The sequence below is a fragment of the Eublepharis macularius genome, chromosome 5 (genome assembly GCF_028583425.1).
Source record: "Eublepharis macularius isolate TG4126 chromosome 5, MPM_Emac_v1.0, whole genome shotgun sequence".
Classification (NCBI taxonomy): domain Eukaryota; kingdom Metazoa; phylum Chordata; class Lepidosauria; order Squamata; family Eublepharidae; genus Eublepharis; species Eublepharis macularius.
In genome coordinates, this window is record NC_072794.1 from 9,112,396 (window position 1) to 9,128,855 (window position 16,460).

Consider the following 16,460-nt stretch of genomic DNA (forward strand, 5'->3'; position numbering starts at 1 on the left):
AAAGGGACAGGGACTTCAGACTAGACTACTGGGTGCTGTCTGTTGATGTAGATATGCACCTACTGGGTAGTTTCCATGTCTTTAAATATGTCATGTTTAATTGCTTATGCTTTGTTTCAACAATATTTCATCTCTGTATTTAGGCTTGTTTTCAAATTTCTTCCCATACCCTATTGGTTTTGTTCACTGAAAGTCCTAACTGTTGATAGTATTTTGACTTGTACTGTGTCATCTTCGTTGAGTGAGAAAGGTGAACTATAAATAACTTTTTAAAACTTGATATGAATAAATTTAAAAAGATGGAGAGAGGCGTTGAGGGAATAAAGCAAAAATTTCTGCATGCTAGAAAAAGGAAGCTTTTTTTTGCCAGGGGCAACATCTGGATTCTGCATGGGAAGAGAAGACTTTGAATAAACGATAATATTTTATGGATGGATCATTGTCGTCAGAAGTGACATGGGGGAGGAATGACTTCCATGGTTCCCTGAGCTCCTTATTCTTTAATTTTTATCTTTAATTTTTATAAAATAGAGCTATAATACAAAATATGTTCGTCTTCTAGCAGCTGCAGGATCACCACCTTTGCCTGTCAGAACTCCTCCACCTTCAGCCACTCAAGTCAATGAACTGAAACTGTCCTGGGCTCCTAAAGCAAGAGAGAGGATGCCCTCTCCCTCTGCAAGAGTGTTAGGATTAGGAAGCACCCCCATTTAGCAACACAAGGTGGGCTACCGTCACTGACGGTGGGGAATTATGGTTATACACTTGAACCTTTAAGTGGTGAACAAGGTCAATGTTACTATTATCCCTACAATACAGCTGGGAAGCTGCAGCTGAGAGGAGTGGTGTCAGATACGGCATGTGTTATGAATTTCTTGCTGCAGTGTGCAGTGTACCTCTGAAAACATGCAGAGGGAACCTGTTTTGCTGACTGGTTGCTAGCTGCTTATTTTGCAGGTGTTTTGGTTACCATTTCCTGACTGGCCTGAGAATGTGGCCTTGAAGTTCCAGCTGAGACCGCACCAACCTCCTAAGAGACTGAGCAGAGCTCATCCTTTCCTTCTTCCCCTCTCTCCTGGCTCCTTGGCTCAGCATACCAAAATCCGAATGGACTTTCTTTCCCATTGGGGGGCGGGGACTGTACCCTATAATTAACCTTGCTTTGCTACCTTGCGTCACTTCAGCCAATGAGCCTGTCTGACTTTCTTGATACTGGTATTTCTCTTCAATAAAGCAACTTTAACTCATACACCTGAGCAGGGCTTTTTTTCAGGGGGAACGCTGGGGAATGGAGTTCCGGAACCGTTTGAAAATGGTCACGTGGCTGGTGGCCCCGCCCCCTGATCTCCAGACAGAGGGGAGTTGAGATTGCCCTCCAGAGGGCAGGGCCACCAGCCACGTGACCATTTTCTCCGAGGGCAACCCACTGAGTTCCACCACCTCTTTTCCCAGAAAAAAAACGCTGCACCTGAGTGATGCAGTGAAGTACTTGGGGATTTACTTGGCAAGACCTGACAAGTGGCTTGCCCAAGGCCATCTGCTGAGCTCATGGCAGTAGTGGGATTCAAACCAGCAGAATGCTGATCCACAACCCAACCACTTAACCATTATGCTACAGCAGCTCTTGATGCTGCCTATGCCATACCCATATTCCCTTCAACATCAGTGTTATTATCCGCATAATATAGGTGGGGAGCTGGGCTGAGAGGAGTGGCTGACCCAAGGCCACCAACTGAGCTCAGGGCAGTGGTGGGATTCAAACCAGCAGAATGCTGATTTGCAGCTCAAGCACTTAACCACTATGCTACAGCAGCTTTAGTTGCTACTCTACTCTGGCTGCCTGCTTTCCAAGTGATTTACACATAGCCATGAAGCTCGTGGCCCAGTTTACTCTGCCTTACAGGATTGTTGTAAGGATAAACTGAGGGGGCATCCAGCCCCACTACCACGTAGCATGGCCTGGCAGTTTCTTGACAATTCTGCTGCTCTTGCGGTCCTTGAAGAACAAGAAAAACGGATTATTAAGCTTTTGAAGAGTCATTGGGTTTCAAGTTATGGAGATCTGGCTTAAACACAGTGGGGGAAAGACTTAGAGGAACATGTGAGAGAGATTTACATAATATCCAGTGCTGGGGTCATGCTGAATGAAGGAACCGGACTTTTTGGTTACCAAGGGTAGTGATCAACCACTGAAAAAGAGAGGAGAGGGTTCCCCATTATCATTTGTAAGCCGGTCTTTGGAACTCACTGCTACAGGATGTACTGCAAGAAGAACAAGAACACTACAGTATTTACAACCCAATCCTAGGTGTGTTTTTTTGGAAGTGGGTGTCCATTCCACTGTATGAGATTTACTTCAGGCAACATCTGATCTTATCTGCCCCAAATCCCACTGCTTTAGGTGTCCATTTAGGATTAGGTGCAAAGTATGTGCAGAATTGCAACATTGCAGATGGATCCTCTATATTGTTAAAGAAAAGTGAGTCCTATTTTATTCAGCGGGTCTTTTCTCATGTAATGGTATAGTAGGATGGACTTTTGGGGAAATATGTACAAGACTTGGGACGCCATGGCTGCAGATTTCCCTTAAGAAATAAGAGTTACTTCTAAATAAAGATCTTCAGCACAGAGCTGCTCAAGGGGTCTCATTCTATACAGTTTGTAATCTGGTTTTCTAACTGACTGGGAAAAATATCTGGCATGATGTGACTTGCATACAGTAGCAGAAATCATCTCTTCATTTTCACCTGCACATCTTATTTCTATTAAAGGAACAGCTATGGGGTTTACTTCAAATACTAGCAAGCTTACTTGCAATTCAGCATGCGGAACTCACTGCCACATGATGTGGTCAGAAGCATTTGAATGGCAGGCATCTTTTAAGGTGAGGAGGGAAGGATTTTGAGGTGGTTATTTTATTTTGATTTTAACTGTAAAGGTTTATAATCTATCCTAAATTGCCTTGAACAATAAAGAAAGGTGGGGGAAAATGTTTTAGTAAAGAAAAACCTGAAGAGATTTTTTTTTTCAGACAAAAATATTTAGGTGCTTATGCAGCAGATGGAGTGTCAGTTCAGCTTTGCGTTGTAGGTGTGAGATGTTTCTGATAACATGAACAGCAGTTACTCTGACAGTGCAATCCAAAGAAGGGCTTAGACTGGAGTAACTCTGTTTAGGATTGTATTGTGAAACCTTCAGGAAGTGTTTGGCCAACTGTTTTTGGAAGTGCCCACAGTCTGTCTCCTTCCCTGGTTCTGATACCCCGAAAGCACTCGCCATCAAAACCCTATGGCCAATCTGCAATCTGGTTCTGAACTGGCAGACGCATATTCTAAATAAATTAAAGTTCTAAATAAACTTGCTTAGAATGGCATTAAGCTCCAGGCTGCCATAATGCACAGACTGAAGATACCCGGGTGAACTTGGAGATTCGCTGGCTTATCGAAAGATATTCAGGCATAATTCCCTGTCCCATGACCCCAATAGGTTTGCCAGTAGGCCTTCAGCAACATGTCCCGAGAGCTGTGTGTAGAAATGGGCAGCTGAAACTTTTCATGGCATGCAGGGCCTTTTTTCAGCGGGAACGTGGTGGAGCAGAGTTCTGGCTCCTCTTGAAAAAGGTCACATGGCCGGTGGCCCCGCCCCCTGATCTCCAGACAGAGGGAAGTTTAGATTGCCCTCCGCGCCATGCAGAGTGGAGGGCAATCTAAACTCCCCTCTGTCTGGAGATCAGGGGGCGGGGCCACCGGCCATGTGACCATTTTTGCCAAGGGTGATTTAAACTTTAAAAAACTCCCCCCTTGTTCCAGCTGACCCAAAGTGATGTCATTGTGCAGTCCTGAGTTCCACCACCTCTTTTCCCAGAAAAAGCCTTGATGGCATAGAAGTAAATAACACCCCGTTGGAATCTGATTAAAGGGACATGATTTTTCTCCAGGCTTGTTACCAGCCATTATACTTTTTCCTAGAATAAAAACTTGTTGACCTTCCTGACTAGCTTTACAGCAGCACTCTAACGCCAGGCAGCTGACCCATTTGAAGCAGATCAGGAGTTGCCTATAAAGTGATGAGTTGACTCACCTGGACCAGAGATACTTGCTGGGTGCTGATTGGTGGAGGGTTAGGCTGCAGGAAAGCAGGCTTGGGGGAGTGGGGGGGCAGGCCTGAAGTTATAAAGATGGGGAAGGGCAAAGACGAAGTCAGTTGCTCATAGTCATGTTTGTAGGTAAGGCGGGGAGGTGGTGGTGGTTGGGTGGGGGCAGAATGGGTTTTCTCTGTTATTGCCGGACTGGTATTTTGAGCACTAAGCATCCAGAGCCTGCTCAGTATTAAAGCAGTTTATTTTTTAATAGCCTTCCCAGTGGTGAATTTTGGCTTGCAATATTTGTGCAATAAGTGTATTTGTTGCTAGAGCTGGTTTTGAGGCTGCCCCCTATAAATAATGTCCAGGAAACTTTTGATAATCCTACTGATTCTCTCCTTAAGGTTTGCTTTGAAATCAGCTGCGTTTTTGGAGTAAATCGTTTTTGGTGCCTCTGGATATGTGCAGACAGAGTGCTGTTTTTCCACCTTGCCTTATCAGCCGGGGAGGGGGAGTAAGGCTTAGTCATTGAGGCAAACAGGCCCTCCTTGCTGCTGGAGGCAGCCGTTTCCTTGGGCCGTGTGCTCGGGGCGAGGGCCTTGTCGGCTGTACTGGTGCCGTGCAGGGCCGAATTGCTCCCTAGGGGATGGGGTTTGCTGATAAAAACTTGCTTTGGTGCTCATGAGTCTGAGTTTATTCCATAGAAAATATAGATGGGATGACTTTTTGTTTGTTGCAATAACTTTGATACAGTTTATCATTATGCATTATACGTAAATATTATTTAATGGCTATATTGGCCCAAATGTTACTTGAGCAAGAGGTGGCCTGCGCTCGGTAAGAATGTTTTCTTTTTCAGACTTAAAATCTGTACTAAATACAGATTTTACAGATCTATACTATATACAGATGATACTTGAAAAATCTGATGTGGATTTACAAATGGGGAGGGGGGGAGGGGGGAGGGTCCATGGCAGAGTATGAAGGAGGGGGCCTTCCGTGACAGTCAAGCCTATTCAAGGGCTTGTATCTGAAAGCTGCCATTAAGTAGGCTAAAGCCCCCATAGTTCTCTAACAAAGGGGAATGCTCTCCCTGCTGTGAAGGCCTGGGCTACTGGCTGCTCTCCTGGGCTATGCTGTGCAGCCGGAGGGGAGTGGAGAGGGGAAAATGGGAGGGGTCAGGTGTCCGGTTTGGGGAAAACGTTTTCTGAGGACAGTCCCTCAAAATACTGAACTGTCTGTATGCAAACTGGACATCTGGAAACCCTAATGCTGGGTAGGAAGGTCAAATCCCCATAAATCAGTGGGAGCAAGAGCTGCTGCATCTTTCAGTAGGATTTACAGGCCCCGAATATATGCAAGTGTCTAATTCACTCACAGCCACAAACACAAGTGCTCTCTGCTGTCACGTCTGGTGGTGGCTATAAGTGCAAATCAGGCCACCAGAAATGTAAGGAGGTAAAAGAAAGGGAACAAAAAGAAGCTGAAGGAAACCAGTCTTTGTTTGAATATTTCAGATCAGCCAAGGCTTGTCTGCAGTCAGACAACAATATCATAACTGGGGAAGCAGATAAATACAGTCAAGATAGAAATGACTTCAGTATAGAGACCGAGTCTGTGGCAACTAATTTCCCGTGAAGCGTGCATAGCCATAGGAATTCTTTGCGCATTGCCAGTGACTGGAAGAGGCTGGAAGGAGTTTCGGCAAGCTAGCGCTCCTCAAAAGTTGCAGGTCTTCTTCGGCAGTTAAGCCTCCTAGCCATCTTGCCTGTTGAATGTGAACTTGCAAGAGAGATTGACGGGGGTGGGGGTGGGGGGAGGCGGCGAGTTCTCGATCTCGCAGTCAAAAAGGCGTGAAAGTAAATTGGCCTAATCTCTTCCAGTCTTGTCAGCCCATTCGAACTTTTTAAAGAGACATTGACGGAATAATCCCTTTCTCGTGATGAAAAAATAGTTTTAAAACAAGTAGGAATCTTGGGCTGGGTGTTATTAAAACAAAAATAGCAAAACTGGACATTTTAAAGAAATGTTGAATATGTATAAGTCACTTTATAACAATTTTTTTTTCATGGTTCATGTCTTGAATGAGGGTTGTGTATGTGTGTAGCGTGTGGGTGGGTGAGGGGGTTACGAGTTTCTATTGGGCCTGAAAAATTAATGCTTGGGCCTTGGGCCTGACTTTTATGTAGTCGGAGATTTTTATGCAGCTCTGACTGTGCTCCTAGATATCTGATAATCTCCTCATCATTGGCTGAACTGCTGTGATGTCACAGAGTTGGCAGAACATAGCAGCTCTAAAACAGTTGAATGATCATTACCAAAGTAAGGGGTAAGTGAAGGAGATGGAGTATAGAGACCTACTGGACTATATCTCTTTAAGTATTTGAAAGGCTGTCATTTGGAGAAGGGAGCTGTTCCAGTTGGCAGCAGAGGGTAGGACCCGAAGCAATGGGCTTAAATTACATGCACAAAGGTACCGGCTGGATATTAGGAAAAACTTTTTCACAGTCAGAGTAGTTCAAAGTTGGACTCAGCTGCCTAGGGAGGTGGTGAGCTCCCCTTCACTGGCAGTTTTCAAGAAGAGGCTGGATGAATACTTGTCAGAGATGCTTTAGGCTGATCCTGCACTGGGCAGGGGGTTGGACTAGATGGTCTGTATGGCCCCTTCCAACTCTATGATTCTATGATATATAGTGGTACTTGGTCAATCCTTTTACAGAAATCTGTTTTTAAAAAGAACTTAAGGGGCCACATTTCTTTTCCAGAATGCCTAAGTCAAAGAAGCGTGTGGAAACTGTCTCAGACGACAATGGATCTGAAGAGGAGATTGAAAAAGACAAGGTATAACTTTTTTTAAAAAATTGCTAACCTGCTTTTTCACAATAGGTGTTCAAAGCAGCAATTGAAATCCAAGTAAAGTTAATAACAATCCAAATATAATTCATTACTACTAGAAATCAGCAATAATCAATAACAAAAGACCAGCAGTGTTTAGAAGAAGACTATCTGGAATAAGATTTTTCAGTTCCTAAAAAACAAATGCAAGAGTCCAGTAGCACCTATAAGACTAACAAAATTTGTGGGAGGGTATGAGCTTTCGTGAGCCATAGCTCACTTTTTCAGATTCTGAAGAAGTGAGCTGTGACTCAGGAAAGCTCATCCCCTCCCCAAAATGTTGTTAGTCTTGCTACTGGACTCTTGCTCTTTTCTACTGCTACGGACAGGGCTTTTTTTCTGGGAAAAGAGGTGGTGGGACTCAGTGGGTTGCCCTTGGAGAAAAGAGGGGAGTTGAAGTTTAAAATATGCTAGAAGGGAATTAAATATTGCCAAACAGCGCGGAGGGCAATCTCAACTCCCCTCTGTCTGGAGATCAGGGGGCGGGGCCACCAGCCACGTGACCATTTTCATGAGGTTCCGGAACTCCGTTCCACCCCGTTCCCGCTGAAAAAAAGCCCTGGCTACGGACAAACATGGCTACCCATCTTAATCTAAAAGACAAATGGCAATGAAGGCACCAGACAAGGGTTTCTGTGGAGGACTACCCAAGAAACGGCCTTGTCTACCCTGCCAAACTTGTGGGTTTTGGTTTTCCTTTTGGTTTTCCTTTTGGTTTTCGGGCTAAGAGGGGCTGAGAAACCCCCAATTCTGCAATGAGCTGTATAGGCAGCCTCAGCTAAGTTTCTACTTGGCTCCTACCAACTGCATGGGAGTAACTATAATATTTAAGTCCCTTCTAGCATATTTTAAAGATGGTTTTTAAAAAGGATTTTAACAAGGTATGTCTTTTGAATGTATGCTATTGCCAGCGCTGATTACATGCAGATGAAACGGAGTCCTCCTAGCATGAAAGGGCTTCGCAGTTGTCTTGTTCTGATAATTCTCCTCTGTTAAACTTAGTTTTACACCTTTGTCTTGAGGGGCCGTGCTGGCAGAAAGGCAGGCGGATGTGAATACTCCAAATAATAATATACTTCTGGTGTCCATCTTACACTTACTTTAGACGCTATTTCTGTTACTCTTAAAGTAAAAGCTTCAAAGAGAGGACGCCTGGGTAAAGTGAGTCTAGGGATGGCATCATGGGAAGAGACTGGTGGCTCTACTGGGTTGCGTAAATCAACGTCTGGACTGTCCCACTTGCAATAGGTAGGATTACTGACTTCATGAGGAAAGAATTCCCCACGGACTAAGAAAGCCAGTATGTCAGGGCAAGACTACGATGCACTAGTTCTCTAGATGCAGAGGATTTTCATACGGAGGAACATTCCAGCCCCATGGATCACTTGTTGCCTAGTGACTCTGTCGTCTTCAGTGGGGCCTTATGAGGTGCCTCCCTGCCAAGCAATGGAGGTGGGGAGACGCATGTGGGTCAGCCTGGGCATCTTAGATGAGGGGGGGGCTAAAACTGGGATGTGTTCTACCCTCACCCTCTTCTCATAAAACAGTATTTGAGGTGCCCTACAGCAGAATTATTTTTAATAGTCGAGTACAAACAATTGCAGAAGCAATCGACCAAGCAAACCAGACGCATAATGGATTTCCTCTCTGTTTTGCACAACACGAAATCCAGGGTTGGGCAGAAATGTGAAAATGCCCATGCAGGGGCCCCTTGGCTTGGACTGCAGCCTCAACAATTACCTGTGCAACATCCTCAGCGCAGCCTGGGGCTGAGCTGAGGGCTAGCCGCAGGTGCTGCTTGGCTCAGCAAGGAGCCAGTTTGGTGTAGTGGTTAGGAGCGCGGGACTCTAATCTGGAGAGCCGGGTTTGATTCCCCACTCCTTCACTTGAAACCAGCTAGGTGACCTTGGGCCAGTCACAGCTCTCTCAGAGCTCTCTCAGCCCCACCCACCTCACAGTGTGATTTTTTGTGGGGATAATAATGACACACTTTGTAAACTGCTCTGAGTGGACATTAAGTTGTCCTGAAGGGCGGTATATAAATTGAATGTTGTTGTTGTTCTAGTTGTAGTTGTATCAGTGGCCTCCTGAGTAGCCCACTGCCAGTGTGGTATAGCGGTACAAGTATCAGACTAGTATCTGGGAGACTCCTGGGTTCTAATCCTCACTTTGCCATGGAAGCTTGCAGGGGGACTCAAGCCAGTCAGGGACCCTTGCCCTGTCCTGCCTCACTGGGCTTTTGTGAGGATAAAATGGAGGCGAGGAGAATGACGTCAGCTGCTTCAGGCTCCCCCACTGGAGCGAAAGGTGGGATGTAAATGAAGTAAATACGTTTCTCTGGCAAGTTCCTGTCCCTCTTTGAATGAATCTCTGAGAAGTGGGACTGAATGGGCACCTTACAGGGGGCTTGGGCAAGCAATCTGAGAGCCAAGCTACAAGAGACGCCTGACACAGGTTGGACACTGGTCAGCTTCCCTCAAGTTTTGATGGGAAATGTAGGCAGCCTGGCAGAATGTTGGACAAGTGACAGTTGAAAAGTCCATTGGACAGCAGTCGGAGAGCCAAGACGCAAGACCAGAACGCCTACATTTCCCATCAAAACTTGAGGGAAGCTGACAAGCGTCCAACCTGTATCCGGCGTTTCTTGTAGTTTGGCTCTAAGTCTCCTGGGTTTTAACTAGAACAACTCTCCTTAGGGTTGCCAGTCTGGGGGTCAAGTGACCTTGGGCGCAGGCGGGTGAGTGTGCTTGGGTTGTATCAGGTCCCAGTGGACTGTGGGAGTAAAAAACAGTAATATGTTTTCAATAGTCCAGTAGCACCTTTAAGATTTAACCAACTTTATTGTAGCATACTCTTTCGAGAGGTAGCTGGCTCCATGTTGACTCTGCCTTCCATCCTTCCGAGGTTGGTAAAATGAGTACCCAGTTTCCTGGGGGTAAAGCAGGGCTTTTTTTCAGCTGGAACGCAGGGGAACAGAGTTCTGGAACCTCTTGAAAATGGTCACATGGCTGGTCTCCCCGCCCCCTGATCTCCAGACAGAGGGGAGTTGAGATTGCCCTCCGCACCAGTGGTGCAGAGGGCAATCTCAACTCCCCTCTGTCTGGAGATCAGGGGGCGGGGCCACCAGCCATGTGACCATTTTCTCCGAGGGCAACCCACTGAGTTCCACCACCTCTTTTCCCAGAAAAAACCCCTGGGGTAAAGTGTAGATAACTGGGAAAGGCAATGGCAAACCACCCTGTAAAAAGTCTGCCAAGAAAACGTTGTGATGCAACATCCCCCCATGGGTCAGTAATGATTCAGTGCTTGCACAGGGGACTTTGGAGAACCACAGCTCTTTTCGTCAGATGTATTGTTTTGCAGCTAACATGGCTAACTCCTTTGGATGTTTTAAATAGTATTTATTAGTGTTTTTACTGATATTAATGTTTTTACTGTATGTTTTTATTATATATATTTATTACGTTGTCATCCGCCCTGAGCCTGCTTGTGGGGAGTGCGGATTGTAAATCATTTTGTATAAAGGCTTCAATGAAAGTGGCTTGGACCAGTGAGTGAACCAGATCTGTTTGTTTTTCTTTCCCAAAAGCATAAGATGAAAGTGATACCTTCCAAGCCCCCAGAGAAGAAAGCAAAAATGGCACCCAAACCAGCCATGGAAAGTCTGAGTCCAGACAATTCTGAAGAGAATATGTTCCAGGTACTTCCAAATATATAATACAGATTTGAAGAAATGCTGAAACAACACGTAAGCTATTCTAGGGCTGACATTGGGCAACATGAAAAACAGCTAGCTCATAGGAGCACATAATACTGTTTTATAAGAAGGCGGTGAGGGTAGAAGTCTCCAAAAGGTGCGCACGTAGCCAATGTTTCTTACATAATTTGTGTGTTCTGAAAGGAGCCTGGTTTGGGGAATAATCCAGTGGAGTTAGGTAGGTTAGTCTGCAGTTGCAAAATAGTAGAGTCCAGAAGCACCTTTAAGACTAACCAAATTTATTGTAGCATAAGCTTTCGAGGACCACAGCTCTCTTCGTCAGATGCAACTTTATTGTAGCATAAGCTTTCGAGAACCTTCAGCACCTGACAAAGAGAGAGCTGTGGTCCTCGAAAGCTTATGCTACAATAAAGTTGGTTAGTCTTAAAGGTGCTACTGGACTCTTGACTGGTTTTGTGAAGTCGCTCCCAGTTCAAAGATCAGCCACAAACTCACTAGCTGAGCATCGCACCTTGTTTTGCTCCCCCACACAGTTACAATATAAGGTTAGATCTAGGTCTAATAGCACCTTAAGACCAACTAGATTTCCAAGTTAAATGAGATTTTGGGAGTTGGTATCTGATGAAGGGAGCTTTGACTCGCGAAAGCTCATACCCAGGAAATCTAGGTGGACTTGAAGATGCTACTAGACCTGAATCTTGCCCTTCGACTGCAGACCAATATGGCTGCCCACCCAAAACTATCAATATGGGGCTAATTTGCCAGTAATTTACTGTTGTGTGGGTTGCTGGGTTCATGTCAGCACCTGACCAGATAATTTCAAATGATGATAATCTCAGTATAAATGCATATTAAGCTAAAATGTTCAACAGCTTTGCCCACCAAACTATTGTTGTATTGCAATATGTATTGCATATACAAGAGTGCAGCAATGTAGTTCTTGTGTTGCAGAGGCAAGAGTGGCTTGCCCAAGGCCTCTTGGTGAGTTAGAGTCTCTCTACATAGGACATCTCGGCACATGTTCGTCACATGTAGGGGGACGCAATGTTAGCCAGGTAGCATAGTTTAAAAAGACAGAGCTAGTGGTGATTGTGCCCCGAGGGTTTGTTAACTTCATCTCCACCTCCCCCAAGGCGCTGTCAACTTCATCTCTCCAGTCTAAAACTGTGTGGGATCACAACCAGAGGGCTGGAGCTGCCTTCCAGAGCTGGAAGAGGTTCTAATGGGCTCAAGTTTCCCTTTTGCCATTTCACAGCCCCTTCACACAGCTCCTGTGTCTGGCAAAGCCTTTGCCCTGCTGCCGGCTCGTTTTTTTTAAACTACCCTTCCCAGCTACCATTGCATCTCACTCTGAGTGGCTTAATTGAAATGTGGCCTGAAGACCTTCCAGAGCACAGCTCATTCTTAGCTACTAGACAATGCCAGATCCTGGTGCTGGCAGAAGCTGTCATAGGGTTTTTTTTAAAAAGACCCTGCAGAATTTGAATCCTGGGCTAGTCCAACATGATGAAGACCCCTCTAGTGGTGTCCAGCCCCAGGGTGGTGCTTTGATCCAGGAAAAGGGGAATCTTTTTCTTTTTCTTTCTGGAAAGGAAGACTGGCTTTATGAGGATGCTTCATAGCGCTCTGAAGAAGAGTTGAGCTGGTGCTGGCAATTGAAATGCTGAGGGGAAGCCCAGGCCCTGGCCGCGTGGGGGAGGCAGGAGAGCTGGAGCTGCCCAAGCAACAGAACTGCCCCCGCTCCATCATGCCCAGAAAACATTCCAGACCTCATGAGATGGTGGCAGGGCAGAATGTGGCATAAATATCCACACTTTGTCCATGAGTGTGCTGTAGGGGTTCCAGCTCTAGGTTGGAGATCCCTGGAGATCTGAGGAGGGCAGGATTTGGTGGGGAGGGACCTCAGTGGGCTATACTGCGTTGGCCCACCATGCTGTCCAGATTCAGGTCTACTGGAGGCTCATCTTGGTTTCTTCTGTGCCCAAGAGGTTGCGAGCAGTTCTCTTGCCCCATGACTTTACAAAAGGCGAGGGAAGGCCGGTTAACCTGAATGTTCCTGTTATCCCTGGTTTTGTCCTTGAGTCAGCCCTACCTGGAAGTGTAAATTAGCAAAGAGGCAGGGCTCATTCTTGGGGGGTTGGAGAACAGGTACTCGGCCAAACAAAAGGAAGATGGTTGGACTTCCGTTTCACCAAACCAACTGTATCAGTATAAGTCCCAGAAGCCTACTTTGGTAGAAAATACTGCAAGGATCAGGTACCCAGGTAAGGTTTGGGCCCCCAACCAGCTGCCCTGGAAACCCGCCAAGAGTGCCAAGCTGGTTGGTGCCTTCTCTGGGCCGATTCCAGATGACTAACCTTAAGTCGCTTCATGCCGCCCTCTTCCGGATCGCGACGGGGAAAATGCGAAATATCGCGTTTCCTCGCGCGAGTTTTGCGCGACAACGCGCAAAACTCGCGTGAGGAAACGCGATATTTCGCATTTTCCCCGTCGCGATCCGGAAGAGGGCGGCATGAAGCAACTTAAGGTTAGTCATCTGGAATCGGCCCTGGTGTCCACCAGGATGCACCAGTCCTGCTGTGTGACAAAGGCAAGTGAGATTTCTCTACAGTGAAAACTGTCTGAAAAATATTGAAAATGGTGCCTGGGAAAATTATGACTTTTGTAATACTGTAAATGTTAGGTATTGGGCTAGCTTCGAGGGAAACAAGGCTCCTCAGATAGCCAATCCTATTAGGAATTGGGATATCAGCAACCAATCGTTAGTCCTTGGACGTGAGCCAATTGCAATCAAGTAAACATGTTGCCTTTTGTTTAGTGCATGCAAATGAAGGATCCTAGAGCCCGTGTTCTTATTGGGCAGTTACGGATATGGGGTGGAGTTGGGAGTGTATATATTGTGGCCCCCTCGGGGGCCTGTTGTTCTTCTCTTGTACCAATAAACCATGCTATGAGCTGAAGTCACTGTCTGGCTGAAATCCCTTGCGTGGCCAACCCCAGTACATAACAGTAAATTCAAAACTGTACAAGTTCTTTGACAGCCAAGCCTCTGAATTTCAATTTTTCTGGATTGCTGTTGCAGACTTCTTTACATTTCAACACTTTCAACCAGTAATATTAACGTTTAATAGATAACTTTTGTTTTTTAAGTTGGGTATTATCATCGGTTTCTGCTTGTACACACAGGGTAGAACATGAAGTTACTCTGTAATTCTATGAAGTTCAAAATGATCATACAATGCAAACATTTATGATTTAATCCTTCCTAGAAGTTAAGCTGCTTTTCATACAAAAAAAATGTTTTTGTCTTACAGATCGGGAAGCTGCGTTATGTCCGAGTGTCCCTTTTTAAAGGGAAAGTCCTGGTAGACCTGCGGGAATTCTACATCAGCAAGGCTGGAGATATGAAACCTGGAAGGAAAGGTAAGAAGGCCACAGCCTGGCGTCAGGCTCCACCGGAGGCCCCACTGCATAACACCCAGCTTTGCAAAGGGAGTCCTCCATGTGACTCGCCTGCCTGGCCCTAACACAACTGCAGAAGCCATGCCTTGGCGAGTGCTGGATGGTTAGCATGTGCCTTTGGTGGACTGAACACAGTTTAGAAACTTCCTCAGGCCCGACAGTATTTTGCAGTGTGATTGGGCTCATTTATCTCAGTACTGAAACCGGCTGCCTGTTTGCAGCAGGCTCCGTTCAAGAGATGTTGATAGGGTTGCCAGCCTCAAGGTAGGGCCTGGAGATCTCCTGGAACTGCAGCAGATATCCAGACTGCAGAGATCAGTTTCCCTGGAGAAAAGGCCGCTTTGGAGGGTGGGCTAAATTGGCATTATACTCGGCTGAGATGCCGCCCCTGAGTCTGCCCTCCCCACACCGAAGCTGCCATTTTCTGCAGAGGAACTCGTTGCTCTTATTTGGAGATCATTTTTAATTCCAGGAGATCTCAAAGGGTCCACCTGGAGATCTGATTACTAACCAGCAGGGCTTTTTTTCTGGGGAAAGAGGTGGTGGAACTCTCTATCACCTGTGCGCGCAAAGCACGTGCGCCCCCAGAAACAAGCAATGATGTCACCTCCAGGAGTGACGTCGCTTCCCGGAAGTGCCGCTACTTCTCAGAAGTGGCATCACTTCCTGAAAGTGGCATCATACAAGGCGCAGCAACCCCCGAGCATTCCCTTGATTTGGGCCTGCTCCCCTCCCTACCCCGTACGTGGCAGCAATGTTCCCTCTAAGTAGTGCAATGTATTGAGCCAGAAATGTACTTTGTGAGCAGCAACTTGCAAGTTTTTAGCATGACTTTTCCAAAACCAGAATCCATTTTATTAAAAGGCTTTTGAATAAGGTTGTCTGAGGCATTGGTCTTGGGTGCCATCAATATGTTGGTGACAGAAGGGTCCCCAGGATCAGATCCATCAGACCCAGGGCTTTTTTCTGGGAAAAGAGGTGGTGGAACTCCGTGGGTTGCCCTCGGAGAAAATGGTCACATGGCTGGTGGCCCCGCCCCCTGATCTCCAGACAGAGGGGAGTTGAGATTGCCCTCCGCGCCGCTGAAATAAAACTTTCAAAGATAAAATACCTCAGTAAGATAGACATAAATAAAATAAGAGCAGATAAAATAAAATTTGTCCTCATAGGTTAGTTACATCTAAGGACTTCCCCCATAACTGACTTTCTACCAAGAAACCATATTGTGCCTCCAGACTGGATTGTATCAAATAGCCTTTTGACAGCAATAGATCTGAGATGAAAAGTTAGCCCTAGTTCTTACAGTAGTTTTTGTCCAAACAACTGTATTAAGTCAAGCTTAATCATTTTCACTTATTGTATGGCAGGATTCAGCCCTTTATATCATGGTTTGGAGTCCCTTTAAACTTGTGTGTGTTATGTGCCATCAAGTTGCCTCCACCCTATGGTGGAAAGACCTCCAAAATGTCCTATCATTAACAGACTTGCTCAGATCCTGCAAACTGGAGGACGTGGCTTCTTTTATTGAGCCAAGTCATCTCGTTTTAGGTCTTCCTCTTTCCCTGCTGCCTTCCACTTTTCCTAGCATTATTGACTTTTCCAGAGACTCTTGTCTTCTCATGATGTGACCAAAGTATGATAACCACAGTTTCGTCATTTTAGCTTCTAGGGAGAATTCAGGCTTGAACTTGCTGTGACTTTTTATGCGGTCCTCTGAAGCTAGCAAAGAGTGGTCTAAGTTGCAGTAAACCATAACGGTAGCCTAAAGAACTAACTCCTGCAAAAAAATTCCTCCTCATCACCTGGAAACAGTTCTTAGGGTGCCATAGGCGGAGTGGCTTTGTGTAACTCTGTGCCGTAATATTTCTGACCTTGCCCCCTTCTGTTTGCAGGGATTTCGCTTTCTGCTGAACAATGGGTCAATTTGAAAGAAATAATTTCAGAAATCGACGCTGCTGTCAAGAAATTCTAAGATGCAAGCTGCTTAATGTTGATTTTGGGTTTTGTTTTTTAAATGTATCGGTTTTGGCTGGGGGAGGGAGCAACGTCTTTTTTGTTGTCTAATAAAACCAAAGGCCTGAAAGTGTTTTGTGCTGCTTCTTTTTTTAATAAAAGCAGACTGTAGTGAAGGATAAGTGGGAATGTTAAGAGGTGAAAAGGCCCAGTTTTCTAGCAACCTCTGTGGCTGCACTTGCTGCAGTATTGGCTTAATGGTGGCGTTGTGACCCGTTTCCTACCCGTTTCCTACTCGAGTGGGATAATGGCTTTCTAACATGATAGGTTCACAGATGGGCTTGTGGCCAT

The 16,460-nt window shown here is 45.8% G+C and overlaps 1 protein-coding gene across 1 annotated transcript; it reads left to right on the forward strand.

Annotated features, from left to right (window-relative positions):
- Positions 1–6,847: 6,847 nt before the first annotated feature.
- LOC129329908 (activated RNA polymerase II transcriptional coactivator p15-like) lies at positions 6,848–16,128 on the forward strand. The gene is made up of 4 exons (XM_054979646.1): positions 6,848–6,922; positions 10,566–10,676; positions 14,009–14,117; positions 16,049–16,128. The coding sequence occupies exons 1-4, from the start codon at positions 6,848–6,850 to the stop codon at positions 16,126–16,128; spliced, it is 375 nt and encodes a 124-aa protein (XP_054835621.1).
- Positions 16,129–16,460: the final 332 nt, after the last annotated feature.

What these genes read in the sequence shown, in the direction of transcription:
- LOC129329908 (XM_054979646.1), top strand. Translation starts at nt 6,848, where the DNA reads ATGCCTAAGTCAAAGAAGCGTGTGGAAACTGTCTCAGACGACAATGGA. An exon ending in AGGAGATTGAAAAAGACAAG is followed by an intron (nt 6,923 to 10,565) that starts GTATAACTTTTT and finishes CTTTCCCAAAAG; the next exon opens with CATAAGATGAAAGTGATACC. An exon ending in TATGAAACCTGGAAGGAAAG is followed by an intron (nt 14,118 to 16,048) that starts GTAAGAAGGCCA and finishes TTCTGTTTGCAG; the next exon opens with GGATTTCGCTTTCTGCTGAA.